Source organism: Dissoconium aciculare (genome assembly GCF_010015565.1).
Source record: "Dissoconium aciculare CBS 342.82 unplaced genomic scaffold K489scaffold_15, whole genome shotgun sequence".
Lineage (NCBI taxonomy): Eukaryota > Fungi > Ascomycota > Dothideomycetes > Mycosphaerellales > Dissoconiaceae > Dissoconium > Dissoconium aciculare.
This window is the reverse complement of record NW_022984965.1, coordinates 200,627-225,779: the sequence shown is the minus strand read 5'-3', so window position 1 is coordinate 225,779 and position 25,153 is coordinate 200,627. Positions and strand designations below refer to the sequence as shown.

General features: G+C 53.9%; 10 protein-coding genes across 10 annotated transcripts; 3 read left to right on the top strand and 7 right to left on the bottom strand.

Annotated features, from left to right (window-relative positions):
- Positions 1-5,488: 5,488 nt before the first annotated feature.
- K489DRAFT_81900 (uncharacterized protein) lies at positions 5,489-6,582 on the bottom strand. The gene has a single exon (XM_033608958.1). The coding sequence runs from the start codon at positions 6,351-6,353 to the stop codon at positions 5,754-5,756; it is 600 nt and encodes a 199-aa protein (XP_033455908.1). The 5' UTR covers positions 6,354-6,582; the 3' UTR covers positions 5,489-5,753.
- A 1,471-nt stretch (positions 6,583-8,053) lies between these two features.
- Positions 8,054-8,833, bottom strand: K489DRAFT_81908 (uncharacterized protein). Its single transcript, XM_033608959.1, has one exon. The coding sequence runs from the start codon at positions 8,716-8,718 to the stop codon at positions 8,239-8,241; it is 480 nt and encodes a 159-aa protein (XP_033455907.1). The 5' UTR covers positions 8,719-8,833; the 3' UTR covers positions 8,054-8,238.
- On the bottom strand, positions 8,834-9,860 carry K489DRAFT_81909 (uncharacterized protein). Its single transcript, XM_033608960.1, has one exon. It carries the CDS (start codon positions 9,713-9,715, stop codon positions 8,948-8,950), a length of 768 nt encoding a protein of 255 aa, XP_033455906.1. The 5' UTR covers positions 9,716-9,860; the 3' UTR covers positions 8,834-8,947.
- K489DRAFT_81895 (uncharacterized protein) lies at positions 9,860-10,610 on the bottom strand. Its single transcript, XM_033608957.1, has one exon. It carries the CDS (start codon positions 10,398-10,400, stop codon positions 10,005-10,007), a length of 396 nt encoding a protein of 131 aa, XP_033455905.1. The 5' UTR covers positions 10,401-10,610; the 3' UTR covers positions 9,860-10,004.
- Positions 10,611-13,841: 3,231 nt separating this feature from the next.
- Positions 13,842-16,298, bottom strand: K489DRAFT_307419 (uncharacterized protein; the record flags this gene model as incomplete). Its single annotated transcript, XM_033600587.1, has 1 exon — positions 13,842-16,298. A coding segment is annotated over one exon (2,457 nt), but the record flags the coding sequence as incomplete, so codon positions are not given.
- A 2,296-nt stretch (positions 16,299-18,594) lies between these two features.
- On the top strand, positions 18,595-19,068 carry K489DRAFT_373869 (uncharacterized protein; the record flags this gene model as incomplete). The annotated part of the gene is made up of 1 exon (XM_033603469.1): positions 18,595-19,068. The coding sequence occupies one exon, from the start codon at positions 18,595-18,597 to the stop codon at positions 19,066-19,068; it is 474 nt and encodes a 157-aa protein (XP_033455903.1).
- A 1,104-nt stretch (positions 19,069-20,172) lies between these two features.
- K489DRAFT_373868 (uncharacterized protein) lies at positions 20,173-21,004 on the bottom strand (the record flags this gene model as incomplete). The annotated part of the gene is made up of 3 exons (XM_033603468.1): positions 20,173-20,306; positions 20,350-20,575; positions 20,651-21,004. 3 exons carry the CDS (start codon positions 21,002-21,004, stop codon positions 20,173-20,175), a joined length of 714 nt encoding a protein of 237 aa, XP_033455902.1.
- A 163-nt stretch (positions 21,005-21,167) lies between these two features.
- On the top strand, positions 21,168-21,868 carry K489DRAFT_81862 (uncharacterized protein). Its single transcript, XM_033608956.1, has one exon. It carries the CDS (start codon positions 21,272-21,274, stop codon positions 21,722-21,724), a length of 453 nt encoding a protein of 150 aa, XP_033455901.1. The 5' UTR covers positions 21,168-21,271; the 3' UTR covers positions 21,725-21,868.
- Positions 21,869-22,255: 387 nt separating this feature from the next.
- Positions 22,256-22,876, top strand: K489DRAFT_81849 (uncharacterized protein). Its single transcript, XM_033608955.1, has one exon. The coding sequence runs from the start codon at positions 22,368-22,370 to the stop codon at positions 22,689-22,691; it is 324 nt and encodes a 107-aa protein (XP_033455900.1). The 5' UTR covers positions 22,256-22,367; the 3' UTR covers positions 22,692-22,876.
- K489DRAFT_81848 (uncharacterized protein) lies at positions 22,877-25,153 on the bottom strand. Its single transcript, XM_033608954.1, has 4 exons — positions 24,207-25,153; positions 23,949-24,147; positions 23,593-23,871; positions 22,877-23,413 (listed from the first exon to the last, which is right to left on the bottom strand). Exons 1-4 carry the CDS (start codon positions 24,901-24,903, stop codon positions 23,062-23,064), a joined length of 1,527 nt encoding a protein of 508 aa, XP_033455899.1. The 5' UTR covers positions 24,904-25,153; the 3' UTR covers positions 22,877-23,061.

Sequence of the window (25,153 nt, the reverse complement as noted above, 5' to 3'; positions counted from 1 at the left end):
CAACAACGTCCCCGTCCGCGGTTTCTCTTCAACGTGGTTATGGTGTCTTACACACACAAACACACACACACGCATCTACATGTGCCGATCCTCCCGACCGTCTCGGTTGGGGTGGATGATAGGATGTCTTGTCTGTAACTGTAACTGTATCGTCGGTGAAGATCTTCCTTTCTTTCACCTCTCGCGGAGCAGTGTGTCGTCATGGGATCACGGGCATGCGAACACACACACCGCACAATGAACAGATGACGGACTGCCCTCCTCTCCGTCGTCATCGTCGTCTTAAAATCATGACATGTACCGTACAGGTAAAAATCTCCCTCTGAAAGAGAAACGATCCAGTAGAATTGCATGTGTTTACTCGCTCGGCATTATTACCCACACGGGCGGCGAACTCGGCAGCCATACTGGGACTACTGCATTGGATTTCGAGCGATGTGGAGATCCAGTGCGCATCTCCAGCTTTTTGTTAATATCAGACTCTACGCAGTCGAAAAATCCCCTCTCGACATCTCCATCCAGCATCGTCGTCGACGCGATCATCCGCGGTGAAGAGGGAAACCAAATGCACCTTCCCGTGGGATCTTTCATGGTTGGCTTTCTTCCACTTTGCGTGTGGAGTCGTCGTCATCGCGGGACATGCAAGCCGCAAGGGCAGAGGACACGACAGACAGACGGAGATGCCGTGAAGCCGAGAGGACCAACAGCAGGATGTAGGAAATAGCAAGTGATCACACGACATGCGCCCATCGCCGGCGATGGTTCCTGGCAGCAGCAGCAGCAGCAGTAGCAGTAGCAGTGAAGGACCAGGGTCTCTAGCCGTGCACACATGCAGTCCCTTTCATCACTTCTTTCTCCGGCGGTCAGAACTCCTCGTATGATAATAACAGAGGGCCCAGGTCCTGAAAGGAATTAGTATGAGGCATTTAACGACTCCCGTCGTCACGGAGCGGGCCCGTTCGGCCAGTTCGGCCCATTTCCCATCCATCGTGAGCAGCACCCCGCGGGCGGCGGCGGCTTCTTCGGCACCTGCATGCCCTAGAAACCTTGGACTCGCCGCCTTGCACGCCGCCTTTTGCCGCGATGCGATGTGAGCGAATCCCCCCACACACTCTGGCGCACTGTGTACCTATGTATGTTTGTTGTCGCTACATGTCCGACAGCATCACTACACGCTGCGGCGACGGCGACGAAGACGAAGGGACCTTTCTGCCTTGTGGATATCACGGGCCGTTCGTGGCACAGTCCAAGGGTCCCGCTAAGCAGGAGCTCCATCAGGTCGTTCTCCCGCGCGACTTTCATATCTCGTGACAGGCTCTTTTTTCCTTTCGATGATGAGAACGGTTGTTGGGGCACCAGGCAAGGCAAGTGGAGGAGGAACAAGGGCTACACGGATAGACTGCAGTGATGATGATAATTCCCGACAGGGATGTTGTCCCGTGGGAGTTTTCCGCTTGCTCGGCAGCGCAGATGGGATGTCACTCGCTCAATTTCACGCGATGAGAGAGAGAGGCCGGCAGAGATATCATTCTGCATTTCACCTGTCTTTGTCCACCATGCCGGAGATCCACATGCCAATGTGAGGCGATGCGCCGAGAGAAAGAGAAACATTGATCGACGGTACATGACAGTATATGCATTCACGTGCCGGGGCGCAGGTTCTGAATCCTTACGTCGATCGTAGATTCCCTGATGATCCATACCTTTCCCGCATCGATGTCGTCGTCGTCGTCGAACTAGAAAGTGCTGAATAAGCAGCGGATGGACTCAAGCCAAGTCTTGAGTCGAACGAAATTGTGAACACTCTGTCCTCTCAATCCTCATCGGCGTCGTCGTCGTTGTTGCTTGGCGGAAAGTGTTTCGCCCCTCCCGTTTCGGAATCTGATTCAGACCGGACGATGTTGTAGACAGGACATACAGATGCCTCCTCCCAGCCGCCAAGGGCAAGATCCGCGGAAAGATATTGATGTGGATCATCCCATGGGTGAGCTACGAGGGATTTCACCAAGAACCTTGGCGACGGGCAATCATCATCTGTATCGGGCAGCAGGGGAATTGTCCCAGATGTTGGGAAATGGGAAATGACGTCGCGGGGGCTTCTCCATGGAAATCTATTTCGACGATGCATCCTCGGTTCCTGGATTGGAGAGGAGTTTGTTCCTATTCTCCTCCCTTTCGACTCTACTACCATGGCGCATATCCAACCCAAGCGCACGCACAACCCATGTGAAAGGGAAAGAATCCGCCCCAAGGAATGAACCCCGATCCATTATTTTCCCCCTCTGGGAATGTATGTGACATGACTCCACCAAACATCTTGGCATACATACCAACATGCCCTGGATAGGAAAGTTCCCATAATTCATCATAGGAGAAAGAGAGGGAAGCCATCAAATCATCACAAGATCCACGTCGCACGCTCAGTGATGTGTGTGACGAGTGTTGCATCCCACCCATCATCAAAGACCAAATGACGCAAAAATGCCGGCCGGCCCTCCCCTGCCCCGAAAGGTACAGTGAATGTTGTACCTGGCATCCATCCCTCCATTCCCGGAACGTCGGCGAGCAGGCCCGAACGAACCGAACGGCGACACGCACGCACGCGAGGAGAACGATGATGGATGGATGGTGACTGAGATGAGAGACATTTTAAGACGCAATTCGATAGGGCTGGCCACTCCAGCGACTTCCGCCCGTGGAGGAGGTTCGGGATCGATGTCGTGGGAAGTACTTCATCTGAACCACCACGGCGCATCGCATCGCATCGCTGCGTGGAGATCTCACCTTCGACCACCAGTGTGATGATATCGCAAGCAAGCAATGGAGAGTATTGCTACAACAGCCTCAGCTGACGACGGAGCCGGAGTTCCCGAGTCTATCTGTCTGTCTGTGCCGGACCCGCGTGCAAGTCGTATTGTCACCCTCTTATTTTTGACCCATCATCGCGGAAAGCTCAATCCACGACACCAAACGCACGTGTCCCTGATAATAAAAAAGTAGCGAGAGCAAACAATTGCGGAAATCCGGCGGATGTATGTAGAAACATTCATGCCCACATCCAAATCAGAAATCTCCCTTTGCGGCGTCACCTACCTCCCTGTCTCCCGACCTACCTACACCAATCAGCACATCCGCAATCACAATCACAATCACAATTCCACATTCCTCACAATTTCACATATTCACATATTCCTCACACACGGCCAGTGCGGCGGTGGCGCAGTATACAATATCTGCCTGCTCTTCGTGATGGTTATTGTTCTTTATGATCATTGTGACTATAGTGGCGGTAGACTCATCAGCCCCACACACACACACACCGTGATCCCCAAATGCCCAATTCCCGAACCCACGCCGCCCGCAACCAAAAAATAACGCCAAAACTCAACGGCTGCTTATAATTCTCATTTCCTTTTCCTTCCTTCTCGCCTCTGGTCAACAATCTCCGTGCTGATGGTATTAACCTTGGGACGATGATGGTGCGAGCGGCCCTGTGCTGGAGATTCGATCTTCGTGTAGAGAGAGAGAGAGAGATCTCGAGTGGGCGGTTTTCCAGTCTAGCTGCGAAGCCTCTCATACGGCCTGCCTGGCCTCTTCCCTTGTTGTCATTCCTCGTTCCATCGCGCATTGTAGATGAGGATGTTCCTGGGCGTGTTCCTGGGCGGGGCCCACGCGCCAGATGCATGGGTGGGGCGGACGGGCGCGGTCCCCTGATCGTCGGCTGGCTTTCGTGCCTTTTTTTTCCTCCCTCTCTTTCTCTCTCTCGTTGCTCGGGGCAACGGACTGGACTGGGCTGGGCTGGTTTTCGGCTTTCGCTTTGCCTTGCCTTGCGGCTGAAGTCGGGCAAGGTGATTTGATGAAAAGCTGTAGACTCTTTGATGAGGGCGTGGATTGTCTTTGATAGATGCTCTCTTTGATAATGAAGAGGTCTAATATGGTGAAGGGGCTGGGATGCTTCTTTGTCGGGTACCGTGGCCTTTATTCCATCGCGTTTGGTGTATGTAGGCGACTGAACAGTCACATATGCTCAGGGCATTGGTCACGACACAGTCGGAGCAAACTATGAATGGTCACATAGACATCTCGAGAGAGCAGCTCCATTGCCCTCACCTGGTATCGACTTAACGTTTTTATAGAGAGACTATACACGTTGCTCAAGCACCTCTTCCACCTGTGATCATGAGGATCATCGTCCGTTCAAGACACACAAAGACTCGTCTCCATCGTACACTTCAAATGGCCATGAACATCGTAGTCCACAAAACGACACATACCCAAACCCTAACCGATCAAAATCCAACCACCAACCCTATCCCGCCTGCACACTTGGCACCTACGGGCATAGTTCGAATAGTCCAATGTATTAGCACTCTCCACAAAATTGACATTTTCCTACACAGACCACTCGACATAAGGGTAGAACTCCAGAGTCCATAATGACACAGTAAAATGCAACCGACCCACCAATCCCATCGCGCCTCTATCGATTAACAGGACATTCACTGGCCACGAAACAACCCACAATAGCACACACGATCCATACCCGCAGTAGCTCCCATCCTCCTCCTCCTCCTCCATTTTCGATAGAATTCGTTGGCGGGACGAACACGAAGCAAAGCTCACGATCCGAGGTTTCCCTCGGCTCCGCTCGCATCGAAAGAAACACACACCCAGACACAGATACACGAGTCATTTCATCAGCCAGACCCCTCCAAAAACCCACGTGCGCGCGGGAACACAGCTTTTTCCCTCGAAAGGGACAATGCTCGGCTACCGCCCCCCTCCCCCCCCAAAAAGCAACGAGGTTGATCTTTCGCGCCGTCGACAGCCCGGAAGAAGAAAAGCCAAAAAGGACCAAAAGCCCTCTCGGACATTAGATTGGAAAGCGTGGGGTGAGGTGATTTGATGGAGATCCAAGGTCGAAATATACCGGCATTGGACATGTTGAGAGCTTCGCCATTGGCGACAGGCGGGCGGGTTGAGAGTCGTGCTGTAGGTACCTAGGTAGGTCGGTCGGCGCTGTGGCGCGCTTCGGGCGTGTTCTCGGCAATACTACTACTGCGTTCTCCCAGGCAGGTACTGGTCAACAGAGAGAGAGAGGGAGCGAGTAAGCTCTCGCATTGCCCATTTCGAGCTTGATGATTGTTACTATGTAGTTGGATCGTACGACTGCCAGCTGCGATTATTACACTACCTAGGTACATACCACTTCCCGTGGAGGTAGGTAGGTGGGCATTGCACACAATGTGGACTACAACTCCCCGGGCGCCACGCGCGCGAGGGAGATGTCGTCTTGCTGCTGTCGAGATACCTTGATCAGCTTGGGCTGGACGTGATGTCCTTCGGCTCGTCGGCAACGTTTCTCTATCACGAGGTCTGAATTGAACTGTGTATGCTCTACCCTTCTCTCTCCCTCCCTCTCGCTGGACATGCCATAGTCAAAAATCGCATCCGGCGACGCGTGGCCCGACCGCTCTGTCGAGCGAGGTTCTTTTCGCGCGCCAGTCTGTCCGTCCGTCTGCTCCGTTCCGCGATGTGACTCCCGCACAGCACTCGGTGGTGAGATATTCATCTGCGCGTGAGCCGCACAGCCAGCCAGCCAGCCAACCCGCAGTGCGCAGGTTGCCGAACGACCGCGCCGGGCTGTTGCGTATGGCGGGACATTCCGTCGAGGTGCATGGCCGGTCGGGGAAATGACGTTGCGCACTTCGTCGTCGTCGTCGTGTGACGATCCGGGAAATTTGCATATCCATTCAATCGATGAGAAAGGCCACATCCCGACCAATGTCTCGATTCTCGTCAGACACCAGTTGGGGGGGGGGGGTTTCTCGCTGTTGCTGGCTGGTGGATTGCCGGCGGCGGCGGCGGGCGGCGGCAGGCGGCATTACAAGGGAGGAACCCCATGTTCTCGGGAATCGTCCACGGCATGGGGGTGTCGTTCGTATCGACAGTAGTTTCTCCTTCGTGCCGCGTGGCGTCCGAAAAGCGCCCACTTTGCGGCATTTTCGGACTGCCCTTGGGTCGTCGTCGTGCCGGGAATCCGACTTGGGGGCCGGGATGACAATGATCATGGTGAGTCTAGATGGCCCTTTGAGATCTGTAGGTCCGTGGAGGAGGACAAAAGCGAATGTTGTTCGATAAAAGATATTGGGATTACGTCGCCTCCCCTGCTGCTGCGACTTCCTCATTGGAGCGTGTCTGACCTTTTTTTTTTTGCTCCTCCGCTGTGCTGAGAGATTGTTCACCTTGCGGTGTGCCGTGCCGCACTGTTGCAACGGCATCATGAAACCCTCCTTGGGCGATACACTTTGCCTTTTTCTATCCTTGGTGGCCCCGGCAGGAAGTTCCAACATGATCGGGAAACCAAAAAAGCTTCACGATTGACGTCGATGGCTTCAGAGGTCCTGTGCGAGCAATCCCTGTCCTGGTGCAGTCCACCGAAAAAGCCGCCAATCGCTGTGTTGCAAGCTCTGAGCCAGCTACATGGATAATTACAAACATTCCAAACCATGGTTGATTGGGTCGACATACGGCATGTTGAAGCATCAACGACCGACAATGGACGACCTCTCGAGGCCTCTCGTGTGTCCCGAGTCGCAACGGAGTTATCTCGCATCAAATTCATGCCTGTCTGCCAATCAACCAACCAAACACCCCGCGATGCAAGCCGAGAACAACGCCCACTGTCGTCATCAAACCCGACAATCCCAATCCCTTGGCAGCCACGAGATAAGACAGGACGCCTCGAAGCCGCATTCGGATCAAAACACATCATCAGGGCGCTGTCGGCGCTTCGAGAGTTTGCTTCAGAATGGAACTTCGCAATTACTGTCGTCCAGCGCGCTCACGGAGTTTGGTCGAGGAGATTTCGCACGTCATCAGTCTCCCGCTCCCCGAAGCATGTGACAAGCTGATATCAGCAGCCCGAAGGACATCTGCAGCGATCGAATGTCTTGAGCCGCGCGCTCTCAACCACAGTATTGGTCGCTCTCACTACATTGGGTCCCGACAGGACAGGGATTCGCAATCTGAGCTTCCGTCACGGATCATGCTCTTAGAAAAGCAGCCGGTCGATCCCTGTCATTGCAGGTCGCGCGTGCGTTCGCCGCGATTCAGCTGGACATCACTGTGAGCGATCCCTGTGAGCGATCACTGGTCGCTCGCTCATAGAAGTTGAAGGAGATTCTGTGGACTTCATCTCCTAATCGACGGTCTTGGGTCGACAAAGATGTTCAGCGTGAGCAATACCTGACCGGCTGCGCCAACTAGAAACCGCTCCGTTACAGAAGGTGAGTCTCGAGCAGTCGAACAGGTAGGTCGTTTTTCGCACATTTTCGGAGCACATATTAAGCCTTCGCGCGTATTTTCACCTGTCTAGCTTTACTGGATCATCTACGACAACGGCAATTGTGCGCGTTGCTCTTCAACGAGCAATAGCAGACAAAGCTTGCCCCACGGAAGCATGGAATGCATGACCATTTCCAGCGAGCTCATCTAGGCAATAGAAGAGCTTGGAGCAAGACATTCGCGTCGGCCTTGTGTGACAAAGAGGTTATACGAGAGTCTCTCTTTCCGAGGTTTCTGCGAGGAGTATGGGAGGCATGTCAAAAGGACAATGCCATTTGCTGATCGCATGTTAGCTCTCATCTCTGACATAGCAGCAATCCCACAACAACCTTGACGATGCTCAGACACGAGATACACAGTGTATCCACTGTGGCCCCCCAAAGCAACCAAATACAAGCCGTAGGCTGAACGCCACGATAAGGCCAAGGACGAATGTACCTCCTCTTTAGCCACCACAGGCGATCGCAGGATGTAGCCAAAAGCGTACTGGACGGACGCGGCAACGTCGATCCCCAAGACATCTTACCCCATCTCTCGCCAAGTGAACAGCCTTGCGACTATGGCATCGAAAGAGCAAGGCTGAGTCTGCGCTTCTCCAAGAAGCCGAGGGAGATGAGGAAAAAGCAGCTGCTGTTAGTCGCCAAGTCTACTCGGACGTCTGGCCAGCTGCACGCTTATGAAAACAAGCATGCGGAGAAGAAAGATAGCTGCTTGGAGTTACATATCATATCACTCGCATCATGCATGAAGGAGAAGCATATGACCTGACATGTCACCAGATGCGATCATCGTGAAAGCAAGAGTGGACTCTCATCTTAGAGAGCACCGCCCAAAAAGGCCACTACCCAACGTCTCTCGGTCTTGAACCATCTCGCCCCAAACATCATCATGCTAACCGGGATTGAAATGGGCGCAAGCACTTAGCCTACCGCCACTGAAGATCTCGCCGAGTTGTGGCGCGAGTTCGGCGAAATTGTGCGAAAAAGGTGAAACTCGATTAAGAGATCCTCCCCTGTCATCATCAATGCTATCAGCTGGCCCACTTCCAACGATGGTGGTGGTGGTGATGATGGGGCAGTCGGTCCACGAGCGCAAAAAACGCCAAAAAGCGTCCAAGGCATCCACGTCTCCCAAGACCAAATTCTCCACATCTTGGCCCAAGCAGCCATCGGATAGTGCACGATATCTTCTAATCCTCGTGAAGCCCTGGAAGCAAACCTGCCGTACCCTAGTCATCGCTGAGCGAAATCCAGTCCTTTCCCCACCCCCCTCCCGTTCGAATTTCCGCTCGCAACACGAACCCTGGCGTAGCGGCGAACTCTGATCAGCGTCGGGTGGGTGTGGGCATCGCCTTGCGTACCTGACGATCATCAGCCGAGAGCGCTACGGGGAGCCAGCCCAGCCAGCCAGCGCGCTTGGCAGGCAGGCCGGCGATTGGCACCTTTCTCTTCGCCGCGTCCGCCAACAGTAATAATAACAATAATAAATTGCTATCGGGGGAGGACGAATGAATGCCAATGCCAGCGCCAATGCCAATACCAATTAAAACCCCAATTCCTGCGCCGGCCGGCGACAAGCGCCAGTTGTTCAATAATCTCCTTTATCTCTCTCTCTCTCTCTCTCTCTCTCTACGATGCGATTGCTGCCTCTCGTTCATCTCGCTCTCCTCTCCTCTCCTGCCAAGCGCATACACGACGACCCTAAAAATCCCATCATCGTCATCACCATATGTAAACCGTATCCCCATCTCCCTCACAAATCTCCACCAATTTTGCCTCCCCAAGACCTCGCGGGGATCATTTTTCATTCGGGGACCTTGGCGGCGGGACAGAAATTCCCCAGCATGATCGTCCGGGTGGGGCACCTTTTCCCATCTCCCTCTACCTTTCTCTTTCATCATCCGCTGCCAGTCGCATCCTTCGGGTTTTGCTGCACGAAATCGGCATCCACATCCGTCCGTTCGTCCCGGGAGAGGGAAATTCAGGACAATCACCGCAGTCACATTTAAAAAATGTCCAACAATTGGTTTTTCGCGTGCGTGCGTGCGTGTGGATGTCATGTACACTATGGATGACATGTACAGTACTGTATGCCTCTGTCGATCCGTTCGGCGGTGGTCATTTACCTTACCTTTTCTTCGGGCATGATTGGCACGCTGGCGCCGGAATGCAGAAACCCTGGGGCTTAGGGTAGTTTGTCGATCATTCTTCGTCTTCACCGTGATGCTTTTCTTCTCGCCGAGGATGCACCGGGATTCGGCTCTTCCTAATTCTTTACGCTGTTGCTGTCTGATGATGATGATATCATGGACGGATGCCGAAACGCCGCGGGATTTATTGTCGTCGTTTGTGGACCTTTCACCTCCCATCGAATTCCTCGAATGCCGTCGTCGCGGAGAATGCCTATGCTCGGCCCCCTCCCCCACTTCACTATCGAAAGGTAATGGGTATCGGCGGGGATTGGCACCTGATATCGTATGTTTGCTGCTGCTTGCTCCACTTTGGAAACTCTCTGTCCGTGAATGTCCGATTTGCGTTCTGGAAGAACGGCTTTCATGGGCCGTCTACCTCGGCGTGTTGTGCCTGGGATCGGCCGCTTCCACTCATTGAAGAGTGGGTCTAGCCTTTTGTGAAAGCGAGCCATGGACCGTTGTGTTGTCATCCTGGACAACGAAACTCAAGATTCATGTCCTGTCCTGAAACCCATTGGGATGGGGAGAAAGAGCACGGCGCGTGCGTGGTGCGGCGATGTTCTGAGTTGTCGCTCAAGCTATAGATGGCGGCGCGGGACCGAGGGCTCTCTCTTTTGAGAGAAGGGTTGAAGTCTACGGCGTCGTCGCTGGCGGGTTTCGAAGCAGTCGAAGAGGGCTGCTTCGTGTTGCGAGGGAAGTTCGAGCTGGCTTCGAGATTCGCAGAGAGGTGAGTGATCACGGTAGGTCTCTGTTCTGAATCTGGGATATTCTCTTTCGTCGATCCAAAGCAAGGAGAAAGCACAAGAATCGCACGCACGCACGATCTTCGTTCACTCAAAGGCATGGATACCATCATCCACATCAAATCGATCCTGTTTGTCAAGCAGAGAGAGCAGGAACCTCAGTACCAACCCTAAGAACGCGCCGTCGACGAGCGGACGGCACTGCCATTTCAGAGATCTAAACATCTCTCTTCAGCGGCTCCTGGTAAGAGCTGATGAGCATCCGGGAGGAGGCGCGGATCTCGTGTTGCGGAGTTGAGTCCTCATCAGAAGAGATTGTTAAACAGACAACCACGGACACAAAGTTGGATATCTTCTTCATTTGAGCAGCATATCTCGACTACGTGCGTCCATTACCGTACCCATCATTATTTGACAAAACTCCTTGTCCAGAAAAGTCTCGCATTGTTGGCAGATCGTAATTCGAGTCAACTCCCGCATCAGCGCCTTTCCTCCAAACATCGTCCAGATAAAAAACTTCAAGTCTCAATCAGTCAAACTCAATGCCTCTCAGCCATCTCTTCGCCATAACCGCATCCCAACGCGAGCGAATCAACAACATCCTCTTCAAGTCCGCAGTGATCTACGTCCTCGCCGGTTCCATCGCGCTGTGCATTTCCCTCCCCATCACTTTGCGTTTCCGGAACGATGGCGTTCCTGAGCCCGTGGAGTCTTCCTGACCAAGAAATCTTCCGCGGGAGAGAGAAGAGAGGGTCGGGAGAAATTGCTTCCGTGGGATTATCGTATGCGCCGAGATGGGTTTGGGCAAGAGTCGATGAGGAAAGCTGGATCGATCGATCGGCTGGTGGACTTCGTTTGCGGGCAGGTACGGGGTGGGAACATTGATGGTTCGAGCCTGCTAGCGAGACCGAAATCGATAATCGCGAAGATATCGAGTGGACATCGCCCGGAAGCCCTCCATTCTTGAAGAAGACGATTGAATCCATGAAATATGCACCCCTTAAAGCGCGCACTTCTCACTCCGAAAACTTGAATTGCTATCCTGAAGCTGCGGACCGACTTTCCATTTCCATGTCAAGGCCGCTTGCACTTTGCGCAAACCCATCGAAGATTGTTCAAACGAACCACACCCGTCGGTCAAACCGTGCCCTCTCTGTCCAAAAAGATGGAAAGCTTTCGCCAGGCGCCGGAAAAATCTCATTCGCCAACGTTTTGTCGAGTCAGGGAGCAGTCACTCGGAAACGAGCTTCTCAGAAAAGATTGGACAAGGAGTGCCAGAGAATAGTGCCGCGAGTTTGACTGATTCGTCGAAAGCCTCGTCTTTGCATTGCGAGCGTAATCGCCTCTGAGCATCAGAGAAGCCCTTGGGAGATAGGCCACGCGTCGTTGTACCCATGCTTAATAACGCTTGGGATTCGAGAAACTCGGGTTGACAGAAGGAAGCGAAGATATCCGCGCTTCCCAACCAAGAACACAACCTGCGAGCCAAGTAAGCAGACAAGCGGCAACGATTACCCCCCAACGTACGCTCCCAAGACGGGATATTCATGGTTAGATGGACCTACGGAACAGAACAAAACAATTTCAATTCACACTTTCCCCATCCCGAATCCACAAGGTCCGCAGCATGATGAAATCACAAGGCGATCCCGCCTGTAAGACCCCCGATGGGAAGACCCGGCTCGCCAGCTCTGTCTACTGTTTGTCACACTGGGGGCAAAAGAAAAAAGAAGAGAAAAAAGGGGACATTTTTTCTGTAGAAGGAAAACAGACTTTTCCATAGAAACGCCTTTTTCTATTTCCCAATGCGGACAGAGTTGAAAACCACCCAACCGACCTCGATCTTTTATACGCGTAGTCCTCTCTCTCCCTCTCTCTCCTTCTCCTTCTCTCGGAGAACAACACCCCTCCCCTCCCCTTTCCCCCCTTTCTTTCTTTCTTCGCCGACCGGGGGTTTCTCCCCTACTCCTCATTTCTCCCGCAATCCCGCAAGGAAGGAAGAGGAAGAGAGAGAGAGAGCGAGAGCGAGAGAACAGTAGGGCCCCGCATCGGACATCTTCCCTCTCCAGGCAGGGACGTAATAAAAGAAAAACAAATAAAAAGGGGGGACAAAAAACTAGCTGATGGGAGGGAAGGTTTTCGACGGACGGGAGAGGAGACGAGACGAGATAAGAGGAGACGAGACGAGACGAGACGAGATATGATAGGATAGGATAGGATAGGACGGGGAGTGAAGAGGAAGAAGGGGCCTTGAACCCCTCCCGCTCCCGCTCCCCCTTTTACTTTTACTTCATCTTTTCTCCAGAGCTCTTCCAGAACAACCACAAAGAAGAGGAGGCAGGCAGGAGGGAGAGGGGACAAGGAAGGACACGAAAAGAAGAAAAAGAAGAAGACGAGCGGGACGATGGGTTGTGAGGTCAACGTTGTTGTTACTGCTATACATGTAATCGAATCGGAGGAGAAAAAAAAAGAAGGTAGTTAGATAATGTGTGAGTGAGAAGGTGGAGGGAGGAATCGGGAGGGTTTCATCTCCTCCACAACAGGGGGCACAAAACAGCAGAAGGGCGGGTGTTCCATCGAACAGGAGCCCGGCGCTGTTCCCCACTAGAGCGACAGCAGCTGCATAGCGACAGGATTACCCTTGGCCTTTTTTTTCTTTCCCCTTTCCCCTTTCCCTTTCCCGTTGGTGTTTCTTTTTCTTACATGGCCGTCGTCGTCGTCGTCGTCGTCGTCGTCGTCAAAACATCCTCCATTTTCACATCCGCAGCAGCAGCACCGACAAGCGCAGAAGAGGAAGAAGAAGGGTTCTTATCCCTCAGACCTCCCGTCTCCGTCGTGATCGTGGGTGACGCGACGAGAGCCTCCTCGTCAGGCGGACCGACGGGGACGTATTCGCCTTCATCATCGTCATCGTCGTCGTCGTCGACCACGGCTTCTTCCTCGTCGACGTCCATTTCGCTTTCCGTGCCGGCGCTGGCGTGGACGTTCGAGAGGGAGCCCGAGGAGAGAAGTCTCTGGCGGTCGTCGGCGGAGGACGGGGTGCCGATGGGGCCGCTGGCGGTGCTGCCGGGGCTGGCGTCGCGGTCGGCGGGGAGGCGGGAGTTTGTAGTGGTGGCGGGGGCGGAGGACGATGTGTTGGCGCCGCCGCCACCTAGGGTGGGCACGACGCTGGAAGACTTGTTTTTGCGCTTGGAGGCGTATTCGCTGAGGGACATCTTCTTCCGTTGTTGTTGGAGGCTGGTGGCGGAGGCGGTGCTGGGACTTGGGCTGGGTTGTTTGACGTTGGTGGGAGGAGGCAGGAGGGGAGTCGATGTGTTTGCGCCGGCGGCGGAGGTGGATGGGTTGGGAGATGAGAGGTTTGCGGCGCTGAGAGGTGCGACGAGACTCGAGGGCGTTGCGGCGGGATTGGCGACCGGAGCGGTCGTCGAAGTGGGCGTGACGACTGTCTCGGAGGTGCCATTGACCACAGAGTTGGTCTGGATGCCTAGTCCATGATTCAAAGTTCTGCCAGTTGCTGCGGGTATTTGATGGGTGTGTGCGGCGGTGGAAGTTTCTGCTGAAGGCGGAGGCATGCTGACGTGTAAGGAGGGATGCTTCGTTTGTGGACCAGGCGTACCACCCCGCGAGGAGGGAATTGGTGTGGATGCTTTACTCCTCGGCCGTGATGGAGCATTTGATTCATTCAGCGGAGGTGACCGGAGGGCTTGGGGATCAGGTGAATCGGGCTTGGTGGGAGAAGATGAATGTGTCGCATCAGCCTCGGATTTGATTGGCGATTCATCCGTTGAGGATGTCGGCGAGATCAATCCTGTTGCACTTCCCGGCGTCGGCGATTGTAAAGGTCTCTCGTCATGCTTGGAATCAATCTCCATCTGATCCAATACAGGCGATGCCGAAGGTGGACTGAGCGATTTCCGCGATTCATTGTATAGTGAGTTGTTTCGCGCACATCGCTCGAGCAGTCGCTGCCTCAAAGGCATGAAATTCCGCTTGCGCAACGGCGTCGCAGCCCGTGCTTTGGCATCCTCTTCATCCATGTCGCATTGAACACTGCAATCGACATATTGTGGTTTCGGTTTCTTCACGACGGCCGTGACGGGTTTCGAGCTGACCTTGGAGGATCGACTCTTTTGTCGCGCATGGACTTTGCTGGTGGTGTTGGCTGATTGTGGTGTCCGTGAAGTACCAGCATCCGTGTAGCGCGATGACGATGATGACGACGCTGGGAAGGTGGCCTGCTTGGCCGATGAAGGGGCAGTCGGCGTGTTGACATTGGAACCAGCACTGCTGCGTTTCTTCTTCGCTTGCTTCCCAGATGATTCTTCCTCTTGTCGACGGAACATTTCCTCCTCTTTGGCCAGCTTCTTCCGTTCCCGTTCGGAGAGCTCAGGCGCAGCCGATGACAGCCCATTGGTGGAGTAATGCGTGTTCGGAGTGATGTCACGACTGGCCGAACCAGAAGTCGAGCGCGAATGTACAGATTCCTCGTCGTTGTCAACTCGCCGAGCCTCACTTCCTGATCGGCTGTTCACTGCGTTGGTGTTAATCGGGGAGACGTGTTGATTCGTCCGTCGCTTCTTGCTTCGGGGTTGCTTCGCCGACGGAGCCTCCTCAGCAATGTCCTTGCCACGTCGATCGAGACGCGACATCTTACAGTCGCCCACGGGCACTTGACACGCGCATGGTCCGCAATTGGCAAGCACATTCGACACCCACGTCGATAGACGTGACAAGTATTCGGAATCGACCTGTGTCTGGTGAGCAGAAAGTCCGGAGAAGTGAGTGTCCCAGGCGATCGTGATTTCGACGCCGGGTTCAATCTGCTGTGTTGCCATGAAGCAAAAGTGATATTCGTTTCCACCAGTGACGAGGATCTGCAGGCGCGCATTGGGAGTACAACTGCGACGGATATATCGCAATTCGTTTCCAGTCTGCCTTGCGTCGATGACGATCGGCAGTTTGCTGTGGAAGAAGACGAAGGACTCGGGATGCTTGAGGTTGGACCAGCGATTTGATGGGTCTTGTTGGTATTCGGATTGTAGCTCAACTTGACCTTTGAGCTCACCAATGTATGCTCCTTCAGCGATGGGTTCCTTGACGGTCAAAGCCTTCCAGACGAGCTGATGACCTTCATAGTAGACTTGGTCGTCTGGCAGCTCGACAACCTCGATTTCCGCTTTGCCGGGGATGTCATTGAGATTACCGTTCCACCTTGCGTAAATCTCAACTTTATCGTAGCCAATCTCCTTTCGGAAGTCGTCGTCGGGTCCATTCAGCCATCGCACCATGGTGTTCATCGTCGCGATGTTGTGGATGTTTCCATCAGTGACTTGCCAATCATCTTCGACGTAGGCTTGCAGAAACTCATCAGAATATTGTGCTGGGAATGTCTCCGGTGAGCGCGACAAGCTCCTCCGGTGGTTCACAGACGATGCGTTGCGCTTCCGCGAGTGACCCTTGGTAGAAGTCGTCGTCGTCGAATCCGATGTCCGATGTGTTGTTTTGGGCCGTTTGGCGGGAGGAGGCTGATCGCGTGGGCCCGCACTGTTGCGGTCATTTCGACTCTTCTCTTGTGGCCATCCGTTCGTGTAGGTCGCGGTGACTTCCTTCTTTTTCTTATGGCTCTTGGGCACGCTTCTCCGGGCGCCATTCAAAGACAAAGATTGAGCCTCTCGTCTTTGACTTTGGCGTCGTCGCGCATATGTGACATCGACGTGCCGTGGAACGCAGTCGACGCAGAAATGATCGATATTATCGGGCAGGGTCTTCTCTTCATAGGTGGGATAGTAACACAACTGGTGCTGCCATCGATTACATTTATCGCATTGTACAGTCCATCCGTCGTCGTCAGCGTACCCGCACACGCAGCTGATGGTATCGTCCTCTTGCGCGTCATCGGTGCTGGGTCCATCGTAGTGGTGATGATGGGCGGCGTGCGCGCTCGATGAGTGAGAGGCATGGGAGAAGTCGTGAGCATTGGTAGCCTTGACCGAAAATGAAATGTCGGTCATGCTATCCCGTCTCGAGGGAACAGTGGAGGGATTAGGTGACGGGGTCTTTGCCGAACCTGCGGCGCATGACTGGGATGGAGACGACAGCGCGAAAGTATGACCGGACCGGCACGACAAGGCCACCGCGCCGAAGATCACGATTGCCGTGCGCGTCTCTTGTGGATGGGTTGTACGATTGATGGATCCACCGATGAAGTCCTCAGAAAGGTCGACACACAGGAGCGATTAGGTCGGATTCGGAGCACGAGGACCGTCTTTCGCCGCGAGACGGCCGGATTGGAGGTGTGACGAGAGAGTGGCGATCATCAAGAGACAGAGATGTAGTCGAGGGAGAGATCCGTATGATGGCGCGTCGGGTCCGTTGTGAGCGGCCAGGTGGACGTTTCGATGTCGAAAAGCGCAGGCGAGCGCAAAGGACGTATGGTGGTGAGTAGATGAAAGAGAATCGCGATGGCGATGATTGTCACGGAATTGTAAAAGAGATGGACGTCAGTCGTGTGTGTGAGAATGGTGGTTTGGTCGAGAGTCCAGAGTATGAAGGAAAGAGAAGGAGTGATCCGTGGGTGTGTGAGTAAGAGTAGAAGAGTGAGAGTCGAGGGAGGGGAATGGTAGCGAAAGCGAGCGAGAGATTCTCAGGTGAGAGAGAGAGAAGAATAGAGCGAGTGCAAAAGCAAGCCTCACCATACACACAGACGCGGACGGATAGGTAGAGAGAGCGTGTACTGCAGGCTGTAGAGAGCAGCAGCAGCAGCAGGCAGAGGCAGAGGCAGAGGCAGAGGCACAGGCAGAGAGAGCGAGACACAGACAGAGCGGCGGCGGCAGCGCAATGGGAGACCGTCAGCCAGCCAGCCGGAAGAATTGATGGGAAAAGTGTGCGCGACGGGGAGACCAACGCCGTCTCTCTGTTCCTCTCTGTTCTCCTCTCGCGCTCTCTGTTCGTTCCCTTCCACGCACCACCACCACACACACGTACGCACATACATTCTCAGACACAGACACACACTACATTCCCCTACCCATCGCGGATTGACATCCCTGCCACGACTTTTGTCTGAGAACCAGCATCACGCACAGCCCTAGCTTCTCTCTCATGGCTGCTGTTTTCTCTGCCGCCGCAGCGGGCGGACCGGAGGGGAAAGTTGTTTGTACTTTTGGTGGTGTCGACTTGTCCACGGGTACCGAGCGGGAGGGAGGGTGTGCCGCGACTTCTGTCCATCGCTCTTTCTTTCTCCCCCCGGTTGGTCGTGCACGGTCCAAGACTCAGCGTAATCGCGCGGCGGCGCGCAACACGCAACACTCACTCACTCGCTCGCTCGCTCGATCACTCTTACCCTTCGCTACCCTTTCCGTTCCATCCATCGCCTACCCAGGCGCTCCTCTCCACTCTTTGCTCATCTCTGCGCTGCTCTGCTTCGTTATCTTTTCATAAATCTCATATGATCTGTGGACACTCGCACGCCTCTGGTGTCCATTTGACTACGATACTGGCGGAGTTGCGACGGCTCATGCGCAGGCGTAAGATTCAAGCTGTTCTCAAGAGCGACTGATATTTCCAAGCGCTGAAGAGAGGGTATCCGAATCCAAGATAAGCCGCGATGAAGATTTGCCAGGGAAGAGAAGAGCAGAGCACGAGGAATCTACGGGTGTGTACACACGGCGAAGACAATAAATCTGTATCTGGTTGCATGTGACAAGCGAGACTGGGAGTGTTGTGCGCGCATGGCAGCCTCGAGGGGCCTATGGCGACGACAGAGGTGGAAGTGTAGTGTGATTCTGATCTCAGTCATGATGGTAACCCTGCGTGTGAGAGCGAGCGACGGCGGTAGTGCTTAGCCGTGCCATCCACGATGGAAGCATGAGCAGCATGTTCTGCATTGAGGAAGTCGTGATATCATCTCCTGCTAGAGAACGTGCTCGCGGATGGGATTCCTTCGAGAAATGGAAGGATACCCGCTGGGACTGTTAGCATTCACTGGATCGAGTAAATGCAGGGCAGAGCAGAGTTCTACGGTCCCCAGGGTGTAGGAGTCCCATGGAACGACGATTCCGGTTGGCGAGGCGGGTCAGAGGGAAAGTCGCAAGAGTGGAAAGATACGATGAGGGCGGTTTTACTCCAGTCCCGGTGTCATCGACGAACAACCACCATGGATAGACCTTGAGCCGAGAGACACAGGTTGGTGGGATGCTAGGATCGTATTCCTCCTTGCAATGTTGAGCTCTGTGCCCGCCAATTGTCTGGCATCAACGAGGCGCAGATGGTACGTAGATAAGATCCCACAATCACCCACTGTGTCGTCGACGCATGACAGTGGGGAACAAGTCGGAGATTGGGAATCATCTTGCCGCTGGAGCTACTGTACGTACTGTTGTTGTATCTACTCGAGCTTCTGATGCAACTTTTCTCTTGGAAATGTTCCCTGTGCTGGACAGGACTGGCGACGGCTCTGATAGGACGGCTGGCTGCAGCAGTACACCTAGTAGAATTACAATGAATGCATGCATGCCAGGTGTGCCTTGCGCCTTTGAAATTGCGACGACGATAAGAAACGGCAAGCTAGTGTTGGTAGACGAGCGACCATCTCTTTCTAGGACTAGACTCGAGTCGTTTCCTCGAGCTCCAGGGCTGCTGCGCTTGACCATACGAGGCATGGTCCGGAATGCAACCACGCGGCAGACCGGACGCAACCTGCATGATGATGATCATGATGATGGCAATGATGATGACAATCATGATGCTGGACGAAACCTGAACGAAGTCTGTGAGAGATCACGATGATTGTAATAACAACGATGATGCCAGCTTGACTTCGATGACACCGTCTTTGTCTGCAATTCAGGCCCTTCTCGAGTACAGGCTTGGGACGATCCGCGGACACAGCACAGCGGATTTCCCTCACATCAGCCTGCGATACCAACGATTCTCCAAAAATGTCACCACCATCGTCCCGCCAAAAGGAAAGGACTGGACCTCTTGCAATGTTCCAGGTTTCCACCGATCTCTGTTCTCATCATCACACTGGAGGAGCACGGCCGCCCGCAACGAGCCACGCCCAAAGACCGCTGTCCGGATACCTACAGGAGGGAGAGAGAGACAGAGAGGCACAGCGATGATCCAACGGGGGACACTATCTGCAGTCTTCCGTCCATCAGTCGTCTTCTCTCCCTTTCGCATCCGCCACCTTCGCATGTCATCACTACTACTCCATACGACGACGCTATGTATACAGTCTCGCGATGATACTATAGGTATGTATGTAGGTATCCACCGGCCCGCTTTATCTCTCTCTCACTCGACGCTTGCCCAGGTGCTGGTAGAGTCATCCCGGACGCGACCAATCAGAAACGTCGCCCTCGATATCTAGCAGCAGCTTGGGGAATTTGGGTCCGGTTCGGTCGGATTCGCGCAGCTGCAAGGTCTCGTCACTCGTCACTCGCCCGTCCATCATCTCTCACTGGGCACACAACAAAACACCACCAACCACTACGCCGAATTCCACCCCAAGAACCCGCCGGAGTTCCCGCGCATGGGCAGCCAAGGCCCGCCCCAACGAAAGTCCGGCCGCCCACAAAATGTCTTTCTCCCTCGCTCCTCCTCCTCTTTTGCCCTCCTTCTTCACCACCCAAACCTGCCCGCATGTCCACCTTCTTCTCTCTCTCCCTCTCTCTCTTGTCACGCTTTTCCTATGGATATCTTCCTCTCTTCTTGTTCCCCATCAAACCTCGGGCGCCTCCTTTCCTTTTTTCATTGACCTCAACTTTTGCACCAGAGTCTCTCTCTCTCTCTCTCTCTCTCTCTCTCGCCCGCCAGTTTCCATCGTCTTCTTCTCTTCGCCAAGCACGCGCGATCGCTCGCCATCAACGTCGTCCATCACGGCATGCCTCACTCACTGTTGTCGCGGGTGGATTTGAACGCCTTGACGGCGGCCTCTTTCTCTCCCTCCTCTGCTGTCTTTCCTCTTTCCCAGCACTGTCTTCTTCTGTTCCCACCTGGAGTGGGCGCATCGCAAATTGTCACTGCCGCCACCACCATCAGGTACTACTACACAGTACTACTAACTACCCGCTTTGGCTGCCGCACCAGCCTCAACCGACGTCAAATACGATGCACGAATCCTACCGTTGCGCCCGCACGGCCATCGTCGCCCAACCCATGCTTCGTACACCAGCTCGCTACTCATCTCACCCGAGCACACTTCATCCACCCTCCTCCACTGGTCCATATCGCCGTCGACCTCCATGAACCTCTCCGCACGCCCGCCGCCCATCCTCCCGTATCGACCGTGCTATTCACAATCCTGACATGCAGCGACTGAGATGGATAACGAAATTGCGCGCGAGATTTACGCCGTCACACACACCTTCCCGAGGTGTTCCCAACCCAATGTCCTCACATGCTGCGTGCAAAAGGGAAGATAGATCACATCTGTCGAAGAAATGTGCGTTCTCGTCGCGTTCCATGGCAAGACGTCGTGTGCGCCTTCATATGAACGATCGCGCTGGCACCGATCACGAATTCGCATCGCCGACACCACCAGCAACATATGCTCTCTCACATGGCCGAAGATCCAGGGCCGCGCCTTCCTAATCATGGGCTCCTGATTCGTTTCGAAATGCGAAATTATTTCGAGGAGTGACACATGCTCCATCTGCAAGAGCACAGTAATTCCGTAGGATGCAGTAACAGGTAGGACAGTAGGAGTCGTGATGGCCATTCGAGGACGAAAGATTTCGCGCCTTCTTGTGTAGGTGACAATGAAGCTGAGAAATCGCATCGCGCGCGCGTCGACGATCCAGAGCTATGATGAGCCGGTATCGGTCGTACATCGCTGACGTATATTCCGCCTTTTGAGAGAAAACCAGTAAGTCATTCCAAAGGTAAGGGAGTCCTGTCTTTCTCGAGCATTTCTTTTCCATCTCCCTCCTCAAGGCGTCAGCCTAGGGAGCCAGTTGAATCTGGTCTTGCCAAGAGCCTAATACCAATGAACGAACTAAACAGCGGAAACCGGATCTCTACCCTCCGTCGAAAATATCGGTGTTTTCGACACATCTGTAAAATCCACGATTCTGTGACCGAATTGGCGCAAGCGCGTGAAAGCATAAGGGTGACAGACGAGGAGATCAGACAACCTGCGAGCCTTTTCGCGGATTCTTCGAAGTCGGAGAGTTCCAATTCGGGGAAAAATAGTCGCCGTCGAGTCCCGAGTCCGAGTCCGAGTCATGAAATCCACCGGACCGTCAACGCAGAAAACCATCGTCCAAAGCAAGAATCGACATCGGTCAAGTCAACTCGTTGCTCATTGGAAGAGATCAGAAACCTCGCACATGCTCTCCTTTTCATCTCTCCTTGCTTCATCTCACTTCCTCGCCTGTGGTTCCTCCTCCTCTTCTCTCCACTCCCCAATCCTGTCTGTCTGTCTATCTGTCTGTCATAGCAGAAACAGATATAACCATTCACACAATGCAATGTATGCATTGAATGATTGATCCCAAAGACCCAATCCAGCCCAGTAACTCTCAGTCAAAAAGATAACCTCTCTCTCTCGCTCTCGCGGCATGTGCCAGAAGAGCCGCCCATTCCCACTCATCTCAATCAGTCCATCCATCCATCCATCCCAATCGAGTCCAATACAGTTTCCTTCTGCCTTCATAAATGCCCACCTCACATACTTGGCACATTTCCATTTCCAGCATCATCATCATCATCGACTCACATCATCGACTCAAGACGACACCAACGACAACGAGGTCAAACCTCTATACGACCGGGGCATGTATCGATCAATTCCTCCCTCCTTTCTTTCTTTCCTTCCACCCCCGCTCTCAATTGCTTCAGCACCACCAGGGACCGTGACCACCTCACGACATCGGCGTCGCCGCTGCCGATATCCACTTACATACATACATACATACATACATATATATAAGCAAGAGACCTCCCCATGACACGCACGACGCAATGGATGATCCATGAGACGGAACAACGCGCTGTAATAGACAAACGAGTTCCCGCAGCAGCCTCTGTCTCCTCGTGGGCATGCTTCATCTCATGCGCGAACCTGGGAGGTTGCAGGTTCGATGGAGACTTCTGGCGAGCTCAGTCTCTCCCTCTCTCACCCACCTAGTAGTAGTAGTAGTAGTAGTAGTAACAGTATCGTTCATCATTATCATCCGTTGCCCCCAACCCCCTTTCCTTTTCCCAATTTCTCCTCGGGGACGAATTTCCACTCGTCACCACCGCCTGTCCCCTGTTCTCTTTCTTACCACCCTTTTTCGACCTTTCTACCCTTTTCTCTTTCGCCTCTTGCCTCTTGCCTTCTTCGCGTGATCGGTCTAATGGCGGCTATTAGAAAGGGCAGGGACGAATCCTCCATTTCTCTTTTCTCTTTCTTTCTCTTTTAGGGGGGTTTCTTTTCCCCAGAGTTCTTTTTTTTCTTGCCAGAGGGGGACAGCAAAAGAAGAGAGATTGATCCCGGGAGAGGAGAAGGGAGAAGAGAAAATCGAAAATCCGAAAGAAAGAAAGAGAGAAAGAAAGATGCACAACCAGCAGCAGGAGCAGGAGGAGGGAAAGCCTTTGAAAGTCGGGAAAAAAAGAAAAAATAGAGATTTGGCCGGCATGTTATTATGGTCGCCAGATAGATAGAAAGAAAGAAATGAAAGAAGTGAAGAAAAGAAATGCCCTCTTTTTCCCCCCAGAACCGGATCAGAAAAGAAGAAGAAGAATCCGCGATATCGCCTTCGCCGCCGCCGCCGCCCATCAATCCCCTCCTTCTCACTGCACGACGACAACCACCGCATTACTCCTGATCGAATCGCTCCTCGTCGCCTTATACCTGTACGTGCCGGGCGCCGTCGGCGCCACAAAGACCACCTGTCCATTCGCATCCGAGGTCTGTCCGTTGAACGAGGCGCCGGCGATCGGGGTCCCGGAGCCGCCGTTCCCGTCGTAGCCCACGACGCTGACGGTGGCGGCCTGGCCTGGCGAGAGGGTCAGGCTGGACGGCGAGGCGCCGAGGAAGAAGTTCACGTTGAAGGCGTTGAAGGCCCACAGGATCGTCTCGCCCGGCGCGATGGCCGTCTCGCAGCCGCCGGCCGGGGTGAAGGCGTTGTCTTTGAGGATGCCCCTGTGGATGGAGAAGGAAGATTGGGTTAGTTGGTTTTCGGGAGGGTGGTGATGGTGATGGTGATGGTGGTGGTGGCGGTGGTGGTGAGGATGCGAGGGAAAGGGCTGGTGTTGCTTGTGAAGGTGGAGGGGTCATGGGAATGCTGATATCTTTCCTGTTTGCTTTTGCCGAACACTTACCAGAATTGGTTTCCCGAAGCGTTGGAGTCCGAATCGCCGATTTTCGTGATGAAGAAATCTTCGAATTGGTTGCTGTAGCTTCCATCGAGAGGGAATTCGCAGAGGTTTGCGGCATCGACGAGGATGCTGATGCCGTTGCTGCTGGGGTTTGGGTTGGCATTGTTGTTGGTCGCATCACAGAGGTGGGTGCCGCCCGAGGGAGTCGTGACATTTCGGGGTCCGGAGAGGATGGGGCCTTCGTAGACTGTGCTGTCTCTGCCTTCGATGCGGAGGTTTCCTCTGTTGTAAATGCGATAGATGGTTAGTATATCAGGGTGGATTGATATGTGTAGGTACGGGGGATTGTGCCGACTTACATCGAGGCGGGTGCTCCGTTGTAGCCGCTTCGGGTTCCGTCTACGAGACGTCCACTCGCACAGTAGGCGGCTCCGGTGGGAGCTGCTTGGATCGTGGTGGTTGTGGTAGAAGTCTCTGTGGTGGTAGTCGATGTTGTCGTTTGGGTGGTGGAAGTGGAGGTGACGATGTTCGTTACATCAGTGTGGACGGTCGATGTAGCTGGTACGTCCTTCGGTCAGCTGTGCATACGGTCAAGGGATATTTCGAGAGAATCTTACCGGTGGCTCCCACGGTGGTCTGGCCCACTGCGTAAATGGTAGAAGTCGGGGTCACGGCATCTACAGTCAAGATGACGGTCGGTGCAGAGGCAGTCACAGTTCGAGGCTGGAATCCGGCGCAGGCGCATGCGCTAGAGAACCGCGCGAGATCGGAACAGTCGCAAGCCCATTGTGGTGGTTTCGTTTGGGTCTCGCCTCGCTTGGAAGGGCCGCCAGCAGCGCCAGCCGCGGATGTGGTTGCAGTTGTGGTTACCGCAGTGGTGGTGATCACGGTTGTCAAGTCGGTAGACACGACGACGGCAGTGCTCGTGATGGTTTGATCAGTAGTAGTGGTGGTAGTAGTAGAGCTGATAATTGTCGCAGTCGACACGGAGGAGGTCAATGTAGTCGTAGCAGGCGTAGCCAACCTTGTAACGGTTTTGGTAACAGCTGAAGGTGTCACTGTGACGGGCTTGAAGAGGGCGGCGCAATCAGACGATCTTGCGGGAGCTTGATATTGTTTCAAGCCATCCACGACCTGACGAGCACAGCTGTCGCGAACACATTGCTTGTTAGATGTCGGATAAGAGGCCGCGGTGGTCGCGCTGTTGGATCCGATCGAAATGGATATAGACCCGGAACCTGATAACAAAGGAACGTGGGCGCCGCCAAGGACGAGCGGCAGAGACGCAAAGAGAGCAAAGTAGACGGAAGACATGGTGCTGCAGATGACGCGAGACTGTCAATCCGAGTGGAAACAGGCAGGAGTTGAAGGAGACGTTTAGGGAGAGTGAGGACGCTCGTGGAGGCGACAGACTATATGTATTGATATCTACCTAGGTAGGCAGACATGAACAGGGATGGGTGGTCGACGCCATGGCATAAAAGGTACCTGCGATGCATCGTACTTTGTCGCCGCTTGGGAATGAGCCTCGTCCAGAAAGAGAAAGCTTGTCTATGAGATCTAG

Bases quoted from the DNA above. Each gene is read 5' to 3' on its own strand.
- K489DRAFT_81909 (XM_033608960.1), bottom strand. From the start codon at position 9,715: ATGGGAGGTGAAAGGTCCACAAACGACGACAATAAATCCCGCGGCGTT.
- K489DRAFT_81862 (XM_033608956.1), top strand. From the start codon at position 21,272: ATGAACGAACTAAACAGCGGAAACCGGATCTCTACCCTCCGTCGAAAA.
- K489DRAFT_81849 (XM_033608955.1), top strand. From the start codon at position 22,368: ATGGAGACTTCTGGCGAGCTCAGTCTCTCCCTCTCTCACCCACCTAGT.
- K489DRAFT_81848 (XM_033608954.1), bottom strand. From the start codon at position 24,903: ATGTCTTCCGTCTACTTTGCTCTCTTTGCGTCTCTGCCGCTCGTCCTT. The intron at 23,872-23,948 runs GTAAGTCGGCAC...CATTTACAACAG, and splicing joins AACGGAGCACCCGCCTCGAT to AGGAAACCTCCGCATCGAAG. The intron at 23,414-23,592 runs GTAAGTGTTCGG...CTCCATCCACAG, and splicing joins GCTTCGGGAAACCAATTCTG to GGGCATCCTCAAAGACAACG.
- K489DRAFT_81908 (XM_033608959.1), bottom strand. From the start codon at position 8,718: ATGATCGTCAGGTACGCAAGGCGATGCCCACACCCACCCGACGCTGAT.
- K489DRAFT_81895 (XM_033608957.1), bottom strand. From the start codon at position 10,400: ATGTGGATGATGGTATCCATGCCTTTGAGTGAACGAAGATCGTGCGTG.
- K489DRAFT_81900 (XM_033608958.1), bottom strand. From the start codon at position 6,353: ATGTTGGAACTTCCTGCCGGGGCCACCAAGGATAGAAAAAGGCAAAGT.